The 10,728-nt window shown below is 38.7% G+C and overlaps 1 protein-coding gene across 1 annotated transcript in view; it reads left to right on the forward strand.

The window, feature by feature from the left end:
- Positions 1 to 10,728, forward strand: part of ERCC6L2 (ERCC excision repair 6 like 2) — a 51,494-nt gene that overhangs the window by 14,301 nt on the left and 26,465 nt on the right. The window contains exons 7-10 of the mRNA XM_017821121.1: positions 835 to 975; positions 2,488 to 2,601; positions 4,079 to 4,198; positions 10,035 to 10,106. Of these exons, the coding sequence (XP_017676610.1) occupies positions 835 to 975; positions 2,488 to 2,601; positions 4,079 to 4,198; positions 10,035 to 10,106 (447 nt within the window). The remainder of the gene's footprint in view (positions 1 to 834; positions 976 to 2,487; positions 2,602 to 4,078; positions 4,199 to 10,034; positions 10,107 to 10,728) is intronic.

The raw sequence follows: 10,728 nt of genomic DNA on the forward strand, positions 1-10,728 counted from the left end.
GTTGTTGTTGTTGTTGTTGTTACTGTTTTTGCCAACATACATATATCTTTTAATAAAGGGTTGTTATTTCTTCTGTTTTTTCCACATTTTCCTCGAGTAAAGCCCTTTAATTTGACATTACAATTGCAGAGAGGGAGGAGTTTGGTCTACCTCATAACTCATCCTCTTTAGTAAACAGTCCAGTCTCATCAGACTGTGACACTCAGCATGGTGCTGCTGCTGTGTGGGTAGCACAGGTTAAGGAATGATCTTGGGATTTCTGTCTCCTACTGCTTAAGACTAAAGACTTCTTGGAGATGCCACCCATGGTCTCTAAGAAGAGGGATCAGAGTTTTGGCCACAGCACTGTGTAGATCCTTCCCTTGTCAGTGCTTATTCCGTTTGTCCTGCTTGTGGTAGTGCCCCACAATAGCTAGCGCCTAAAAAAGGGAAAGAAAGGGCAAATTATGCACCTTGCAAAGCAGAGGGGAATCTGTAATTAAAATTATGCATGTATTTCACTTTTCCTTCCTCTTCCTTTTCCTTCACAAAAGCCATACTGAAAGGTTTTGAGAAACTTAACAGCAGGTTCTTGTAGCTTGACATTGATACTCTTTGTAGAATTTTGGGAGGGAATAAGATAAGCGTACATACACTTTGGCTACAATTCCATGCTCTTTTGGTGTCAAGATCCACGTAATTTTCTTTTGGTGGTATGATAATTTCCTTTAACTATTTGAGCAACTGTAGTATTTATTTCTATTTTCAATGATCTGTGATTTCTGTTCTTTGATGCAATGCTTTTTTTGCTTTTCATTGCACATAATAGTGTTACTTGGGTTTTCTCTTTGGCAGATGGTGTATTGTTCCCTGACTGAATTCCAGAAAGCTGTCTACCAGGCTGTGCTGGAGACAGATGATGTAACCTTGGTGTTACGAGCAGGAGAGCCCTGTAGCTGCAACAGTGGCCGGAAAAGGAAGAACTGTTGTTACAAAGTAAGAATTTGCACTGTTTGGATTTTAGAGCAGAGTCTTCTGGAATTCTTGAGGGACTCTGCTGATGAAGAGCTGATTGAAATGTCTGTCTGGTTGTAGGCCATCTGTTTGGGAAATCCCAACTGGGAAACATGGGTGGCATCACAAACGTGGTGGAGTTAGGCACTTTGGGATACTGCAAAGCTTCTTGGTGTGCCTTGAGCAGGTGGCTGTTATTCATGCAGTACATTCTGGATATGTTGGATTAATAAGTGCCCCTGTGATACAGTTGGTATTGGCAAGGGTACTTCCTTAGGATGTTCAATATGTGTCAGACATGCTGCTCCCCTGTGCCTCAGGTGGTCTGTGCAGAACTGAAAATGGGAGACATCCTCAACACAGCAGGTTGTCTGGGCTTTGCTTGTTTTCTAACTTCAGCTGGACTGTGTCTTTCTGTGCCATTAAACCTGCACTTGGTTTTGCTTCGTCGAAGGGAGAACTGTAACAGCAACCAGAGAGCACAATCTCAACTTTGTCCACTAGTAACAGCTTTGAAGATTTCTTCAATCTTCTCTGGACTTCTTCAATACTCCATTACTCTGGCTGTGTATCTGCTTTGCCCACATCACTCAGAAGGCTCAGATAAAGCACCCCTTTTAAACATTTAGAAACACGTCTCATGCTTGCTTCTCCCTGTTTTCTTTCTGACGTGTTCTGAATCTTGGTCAGTGTTTTGGGTTTTTTTCCAAAGGACGTGGCTTGTTCAGTCTTCCAAATCTTTCTTTATGCACAATCCCCCTATCAGTCTGTTTAATATTCTGTGGATACCAGCCTTCTTTTGCAAGCTTCTGTTTCTTGTATGTTTTGTAGAAAAATCAAAATGCTGTTGAACTTGATTCACAAAGGGCAGTAGGCAGGCCTACAGATAGTTAAGTGATGTTATGGACTGTCTTCTTCCAAAGTTAACCATGAAATTTAGTAACTTGAGAAGGGAAAGGAGAACAAATATTGATCGAAATCAGCCAGTCGTAGCCAGAAAAATAGCTGATGCAGTAGCTGCTGCTGTGTTGTAAATGAATGTTTGAAGCTTGAATTATGTTCAAAAACTTATATTTTTGCTGTAGAGAAAAGTGAAGTTAGGAGTTGTAGGGTAAGAAGTCATTGAAAAGCTCTGGTTTGATTTACATTTAAGTCAGGTGTAAAGTTACCATCTTTTTGTCTACTGAGCAGTTCTTGGCTATCTTAGTGTGATATCGACAGAAATTACTATCTGAAATGTTTAGCAAACTATGAACGTAGCTGTAGGGTTTTTTCTGTTTGAGAAGGTGTTTCTATTAGTAGGATCACAAAGCTGACGGGAAGAACACTCCAAACTTGCTTCTTTTTTATTAAAAATATAGTACACAGCTCTTTGGGGTCAATTATAGTTCTACTTAGAACTGTTAATGCATTAAACCTGGTAAGAATAGCATTTATTTTAGATCATTACTTATTTTCAGGAGTATTTGTTCACGTAAACTTTTTTATTTGTAGGTAAATGCACATGGTGAAACAATTAAGTCTCTGCGCTTCAGTTACCTGACGATCCTGCAGAAGGTTGCCAATCATGCTGCACTGCTGCAGACAGACAACACGAGCAAGCAACAGGTTAGTCTCAGAAGTATCTTGTGGAAAATGGGATGAAAACTCTCGAATGAAAATTTTTTATGACCTTCTGAAGTCTTAACTAACTGCAGTTAAGATATTTTGCAAAATTCCTTTTCCATTCAGCAGTTCAGAATGCAAACCTTTGAAAGGCATCATACAAAACAGTGTGTTCATTTAGTTGATGCATATCTGAAAATAGGGCTTATAGAAACATCGGACAGATTAGGAGGGAGAGTAATTTTTAGTGATTTCTAATAGTGCCATTTCTGTTACATTTATGATGAGTGCTGATAAGAGGAATGACTTTGTGCAAATAAATAAATAATAGGCAATTAGGGTGCACTTTTTTTCTCTAGTACTTTATATTAAGAGCTGATTTTGTTTAAATAATGAGAAACATGCTTTAGAAGAAAATGCTCAATGAGACATCACCATCAGTTTATCTTGTTACTGTGGCAAGTCACCTACAAGACCCACAAACCAGTAGAGTTTTTAGAAATGCTTGGATGTGATCCCTAAGATCCAGAAATGAACACTGGGATTTAGGAATGTTACCACTTTCTCTCAGAAGCCACTGAGGAAGAGAAATCAAGTATCCCAACTGATTTTGCAAATTTGTTCCATTGAAGCAGTTTTGCTTTTTAGGAAATGTTACTCTGACTGTCCAGGGCTTTATATACAGTATGTACCCAAGTGTTTTCAGTGGGCTTCTTTTCTGTATTCCATATGTAGTTTTTTATTGTAATAACATTTGGGGTTTAAATAACCTCTGAAATAACACAATATAAGTATTTTTGATTTAATCTATCACGCCATTCATAATTATTAACTGCCAAAATCCATTGAAGAAACCGATACTTTGTAGTATTTCTTACTTTTAGTATTAAAGTCCATTTCATGTTTTAGGTGAGATATGTGATCTTTTCTTTCTCTCTGGAAAGTGGACATAAATACGTATGAGGTTATGTTCAAATTCAGACCTAAATTCTAGCAGTGGAGCTTTATGTGGCTCTTGAACAGTTTAAATGCGCTTCCCATGCAGTTTTTTGTTGTATCAGTGGAAAAATATGTAATTCCCATGTGGGCTTATTGTGCCAGTGGGTCAAGAGAAATGCTGGTACAAAACTGTTGGGTAATGCAAAACTGAAGGCAACAGAATTTTTTGAGACTGACAGTTCTGGCCAGTCCTATTGCAGTTTTTGGCCAGGAGAAGAAACTTTGAGCATCTTTTACTCTAGTAGCTACAATCCATGGTTTCAGATTAGCAATCTCTTTTGTTTTTAAATGAAGTAAAGCAAAGCACACAGGGGTGTTTTGTGCAGTAGTTTTGTAGTGAACTGAATAAAAGCACACATAACTCTTCTTGAGATAGTTTGGAGATCACATTTCAACCTGTTTAACTCCTTGTATGGCTTACTGGTATCCTAATATAGCTCTAATTTTTAAGATCTATTCAATCTTTCTGCTTTTCTTCCAGGAAGCACATATCAAACGAGTTTGCAGCCAGGTATTTTCCAGTTTTCCAGATTTTGTGCAGTTAAGCAAAGATGCAGCCTTTGAAACCATTTCGGATCCAAAATACAGTGGAAAAATGAAGGTAAACCCATTCCCTAGAAGAAAAATAAGTATTATTAATAGTAATACGTCTGTGCTATAGTGTATGGATGTAAGAAAATGTACACCTAATAGTTGTGGGGGTTTTAATCATTCTATTTGTGGTTGGTCATACCACAGCAGGTATCTGCTGTCATGGATCAGGATACATCTGGGCAAAGACTGGATAAGATATTTGGAGATGTTAGCTTCATGTTTAATGGTGGGCATGGAAACTACTCTTGCAGTCAACAGAATTGTTGGTTCATGAAACCATGGATTCCAGTGGCAATTGGGGATACTTGGGAAAGAAAAGAGAGCAAAACAAAATCATTATGGACTTAATAATTGGTGCATACCTTCAGTATTGTGTGTACTTCCAGTCCCTCCTCTCAAAAAGCATGTGTTAGACCTTGAAAAGGTTCAGAAGAAGGTTCAGAGAAGGGCCACAAAGGTGATTAGTAACTGTGGGTCAGAAGCAGCCAAGTAAGCTGAGACTCTCCAGCCTGAAAATAATGTCTTAAGGATGAATGTGAGCAGGACTGTGGTGGTTTGAGACCCCCAAAAATCCAATTTCCAAGTCCAAGCCCCCCTCCCACAACTCACCCCAGTGTGAGAGGGGTTTTCCAGACACAAGACTCAATATGGGGGGAAGGGAATTATATTACAATTATTACACAAATAAATATTATAATACATTATATACATAATCCTAACTATCTCTCCAATGGTAAAGCAATATTTACATTGGATTAAATCTCTTTTCCCTCCAGTAAAAGTCCAGAAGGGAAGAAGGAAAGATCCTTTCCGTGTTCAGGGCAGCAGTGTCTCTCCTCTTCAATGCAGCAGTCGTAGCTGGAGTTGTTGTAGCTGGATCTCTCTCTCTCTCTATTACAGGGACCTACACAATCATAAGTAGTATGAATCTGGTAAAGGTGTACTGAATGCTTACTGACTTTTTGAACCCTTGGACATTATGGACATTAAATGAAAATAATAGAAGTCCTGCTAAAGATGACTAAAATAAATGTGTCGAGTATGAATCTGTAAAACACCTTACCTCAGAAACTGTCTTGCTCTGGTTTCAGAGAGGAACAAAAGATGTTTAATGATGTCTAATGCAAGTTAAAAAGAGTCTGAGGTACTTGTGGTGGTTTGGGCTAGACCTTCCTTGGTGACCAGTTTGTAACCAAGGAAGGGCCCAGATTTACCCAGTATTCCCTACGATTTTTACGTAAGCCAGACTATAAGAAGAGAGGAGGAGAGGCCTTCGCTCTCTTTCCTTCCAGCGGCTTTGGAGGTGCAGGTTCCCTGCTGTTGAGTCTGTTGGGTTGGGGAGCGAGGCCTGGTTGGGCCTTGCCGACCTTGGGAGACAGAGGTTGCCAGCGATCGTTCCGGAGCGACTCTCGGTTGTCCCAAGGAGAGTAGTGAGATATGTCTTTGCTAACTCTTTTAGTTGTTAGATATTGGGTCACTAATCGGGATACATATGTATATATTTTATTTTGGTTTTGTTCCTTTTCCCTTCCCCCTTCCCTTTCCCTTGTGAAATTGTATATATTTCAACTATATATAACTGTAACATAGGTGTAAATATATTTATATATATCACTTTAGCTGTGTCTCTCTCGTTTTGGGTTTTCTTAGGTTTTTTTTCTCCCTCTTCTCCCTGAGGTTTGTGGGCGGGGGAACTTCTGGTGGTAGGGTTTGGAGACTTGGCAGGGAGCCAGCTTCAAACCATATCAGTACCCTACTAAAAAGAAAACCATACTAGTTTTAGGAGTGTTCCTGGGCTGAGAGTAACTGATAAATTAGAAGCTGTGCAGGATTTTTGCTCTCTATAAGCCTGGTTATTCACAGTTTTTGGTTGGGACTGGTGGCAGTGGGAAGACCACATTGTTGTAACAGTAATGGCTATTACCACTTCATTGATTTGTTATTATGCAAGCAACACCTTTCTTTACTATTATTACATATGTGTGAGATACCTGCACGCTAACTTTGTTGTATACACTTAATTATCTCATGAAAATGAACATAGTTGTTAAATTTTTAACAATGCAAATATTTAATACATAGGTCTAAAAACAAAGTCTATGATCTTCAGTAGTGCTTATTAAGCAATTCTGTTACTGGTTATTCTCCCATGGTATTGCTCATGTTATTATTTTTTATATATATATTTTTTTTTTTTTTAATCTTGCATGGCTTTCTCCTGGAAAAGCTGGCAGCCTGTGGCTTGGAGAGGCACATTCTTTGCTGGGTTAAAGACTGGCTGGCTGGCTGGCCCAGATACTGGTGGTGAATGGAGTTACATCCAGTTGGTATCTGGTCACTGGTGGTCCCCCAGGAATCAGTGTTCAGCCCAGTCCTGGGCTGATGATCTCCATGAGGGGATTGAGTGCACCCTCAGTAGGTTTGTGGCACCTGGGTCAGAGCAGCCCTGCTGAGCAGGACCTGGGGGTGCTGGGGGTGAGAGCGTGGATGTGAGCTGGCATGGAAAGCTGAACATGTCCTGGGCTGCATCAAAAGAGATGTGTCCAGCAGGTCAGGGGAGATGATTCTCCCCCTTTGCTCCATTCTTGTGTCCAGCTTCACAGCACAAAAAGTACATGGACCTGTTGGAGTGAATCCAGAGGAGGGCCATGAAGATAATTAGGGGGATGAAGCAGCACTCCTACAAGGAAAGGCTGAGAGAATTGAGGGTGCTCAGCCTGGAGAAGAGAAGGCTGTTAGGGTGACCTTACTGCCACCTTTGAGTACCTGAAGGGAGCTTAGAAAAAGCTAGAGGCAGATCTTCTGCAGTAATAGGGAAGGGGGTAATGGCTTCAAACTGGAAGAGAGAGTAGGTTTACGTTAGATAATAGAAGGAAATTCTTTGTTCTCAGAGTAGTGAGGTGCTGGAACAGGTTTCCCAGAGAAGTTGTGGATGCCCCATCCCTGGAAGTGTGCAAGGCCAGGCTGGATGGGACCCTGAGTCTAATAGGTGGCATCCCTGCCCATCCATGGTGGTGTGGTTTGAAACTAGATGATCTTTAAGGTCCTTTCCAACCCACACCATTCTATGACTCTGATCTCTGTACCTGGAAGGAGTTTTATGTAGTGGGCTCTGTAGCCATATTGAAAAATCAACTGGGTTTTAGTCCATTAATTTTGACTTCAGAATAATGATGATGCCAAAAACTAGATCATAAATGTCTGACTTGCTGTTTTGTTTACTATTCTAAATTTTAAAAAGGAAGCTGTTGGTGATGATTTTGGGGTTTATGCTGTGGAAGCAAAGTCGTTCAGGAAGTATTTAATTTAGAAAGTCCTCTTACCGTGAGAAGGTAATCACAGGAGGGTCAATAGACACTAGAGCTTAAAAACTACTTTGTCAATTTGTAACATGTTTGTTTGGAAATAACTGAGACAAATGATAGTAAAATGTTTTTAATAACCTTGTCACACTGTAGTACTTTATATTTTCTGTTTCATAAATAAATTCTAGAAACTACTTGAAATTCTTTTGTAACTTTCATCTAGTAGTGTAGACTGAATAGATATTACTTAGTCTTTTAAATTAAAATTTAGTACAAACTACACAGAAATTTTGGTACAGGTGATTATTCTCTTGTAAATGAGCATCGTTGCAATGTTTTTGATATTTTTTTAAAATTTATTCAGGGAAAGGTTTGGATTTTTAATGAAGTTTATTAGCTAAGCTGCTGCAACTGTTTTGAAGAGTTGAACAGGTTAATCTATCTGCTTAAAGTATCTGTTATTCTCGAAGCAAGCAGAGATAGAACACATAGGAAACATAGCTTTTTCTTTGCAGGTTGTTCACACAGAAGTATTGAGGACTGCTTGGAAAAGAAGATGAGTGAGCATAGCTTTACAAGCCTGCAGTATTTCTCATTACTACCTTGCCTGATTATTTCTATGGTTTTGTTAAAATTCTGGCTCAGAGAGACTCTACTAGCATTTTAAGTGTAAAGGGCTATTAAATGTCTGGGCACTTAAAATAACTTTTTTTTTCTTTAAACTACACGTATAATGTTTCCACACACATCATTTTTGGGGTTATGGACTACTGTTCTTAATTAATACAAATCTCTCAGGAATAACTGCTGGGTTGATTTAATAATTTTTGCTTGGCATATTATCATTATTTCAGTAGGAAAATAAAAGTCTATTGGAGCACTTTGCAAATAATGATAACTTCCTCCATTAAACATAATTCCCACCCAGGCAGGCATGGCTTTGAAGTCTTTAAAATACTGTAGGCTAACTTGAACAGCTGTATACAAAAAAGATATTCTTAAAAGCCAGAGGTAACATTTCATCACACACAGACAACTCACAGTGTGTAGCAATGGGGAGACATGTTTAAATCCATGTGAACTCTTATAAAGAATTCTTCCTTTTGCTTGAGTATGACCAAATATTTCTGGTTTAGACTAAGACCATACAGGATAATACTCTGGTGCACAAGTGTAGAATTTATTTCTCTTTGGTGCAAAAACATTCATTACTTTTCCCTGTTAAGAGTTGTTCTTGACTTCAGGATACCTAAATTCCCAATGGGGATGAAATGGATCCACTTTATTTAAGCAAACTGTGTGGATTTGTTTTTGTTTTCTTGTATAGGAAAGTCAAGATTTGACCTGTACTTTTATAATAACAAAAACACAGTAGCCAATGCCTTCTCCTTTAAAAGAATGTCACTGTTTTTGTTCTGTTTTCTTTTCTTAATGTGGCTAAATAAAATGCAAATTTAAGTAGCATAGCTCTTGTTAAGCTACCCTTTGTGGATTTTTTTTTTCTCAAGTAAAAGAAGTCCTAGTTTATGTACAATGTTCATGTTTCATTGTTCATGTACAATGAAACCAGACCAAAAAAAAAAGTCTCTCATTTTTACCTTGTTTTCACTTCTAACAGCTGGATAATATATACTAAGTGACAAATAATTTCTGGGTTTTGTTCTAGATATTATCCAGAATTGCAAAGTTAATATAAACATTCATTGCTATTTGGTTGTCAAAAGATTTGTTAGGGTTTTAGTGAAATCAGTGTTGATTAAAAGTTTATGTATTTATCTGTAAATAAATATATTTTTTTAAACATTTATTGCCCAGTGGGAGAAAGCTACAGTCATGGTAGAGAAAATTCCTCTTTTCCCTATTGTGTATGACTTCTGCACAGTGCTCTGGAGCTGCCATTGCCAGATGTGGACATGCTTCTTTTGAAAATAACAGTATCACTATTATACACAAGGCTCTGGATTTTTTGCTTCCCCCCCCCAGCAGAACGTCGTGTGTGGGCGGATTATTGGCGTGTCAAGGGCTGTGCAGAGTCTGGGAAGCTGGATCCTACTGTAAACAGAGCAACAGATGAGAGCGGGAGTGGGGAGGGGCACACAGCTCACTGATTATTTTAAGAAGACAAGTTGTAAGAAGTTCTAAACTCAGATGTAGGACAGAAAATTTAAACAGACCTTCGACTTTTCAGGGTAAACGTGTGCATTTTTTAAATACAAGAACTCACAGTCTGATCCAGCGTGTGACATAAGGAACTTTTTGTTGCAATCTGTGCGCTGACATGAATAGGCTCTGAATTTACCTCTTAGTGGTCTGATGACCTTTTCATGGCAAGAAAGATCACTGAAAAATGAAAAGGTCCAGCATCTCCATTACCTTTGGCACATTTTATTCTGTTGGTAATGATTTTTGTTATGCCTCTGTTTGGCTTTGCAAATAATTACAGTGTACCCTATTTAGAGGTTGAAACCATCAGTAAGTGTTCATGAGATGATTTGTAGATAAAAATCTCTTCATTTGTGTGCTCTGGGTCATTTACAGGTCCTGCAGCAGCTTTTAAATCACTTCCGAAAAAATAAGGATAAAGTTCTTCTTTTCTCCTTTTCCACAAAGGTGAGTTCCATGTGATTTACATCAATTAACTGCAGCAGTGAGTTCTGAAGTGTGAAGCACTGAAGTGACACCTGTCAACCATATTTGGTTGGGAAGGAGTTCTGAGGACAGTGTGCTGTACTCCAGAAGTGTATTGAAACCTTATGTTATCTCTTGATAAAAATGGTGATGGCAAAGCAAATATAACACTCTTCTGTCTTCCTTAGAGCTTTTAAAAATTGTTGTGTTCCTTTGGCTGTAGAAAGCTGAGTTTTGTTTGTGTGTCTTGAGTTAGAGCGGTGTTACAGCACAGTATGACTGCAATATCATAAAATGTTTGTACTAGCATTGAAAGTTGTTAAATTTCCCCCATTCTGCTGACTTTTGACCATCAGCAGCAATGAAACTTCAATCCTGAAACCTGCAGCACCAGTTGATTTGAATTTAAAACAGTGTTTAATTGGAGCAAGAGGTATATGTACATTTCTCTTTTAAGGGACTTGCTCCTTGATTTTCTTATTAGGGAGTAATATGTTTCCTGAAACCCTGCACTCTATAGTAATAATGGCCAGTCTTCGCGAGCGAAGATTTGGGAAAGGTCATTAACCCTTCGAGCCTGCGCAGTGGATTTTTTAGGTGAGAC

The sequence above is a fragment of the Lepidothrix coronata genome, unplaced genomic scaffold, assembly GCF_001604755.1.
Source record: "Lepidothrix coronata isolate B3197 unplaced genomic scaffold, Lepidothrix_coronata-1.0 Scaffold89, whole genome shotgun sequence".
Classification (NCBI taxonomy): domain Eukaryota; kingdom Metazoa; phylum Chordata; class Aves; order Passeriformes; family Pipridae; genus Lepidothrix; species Lepidothrix coronata.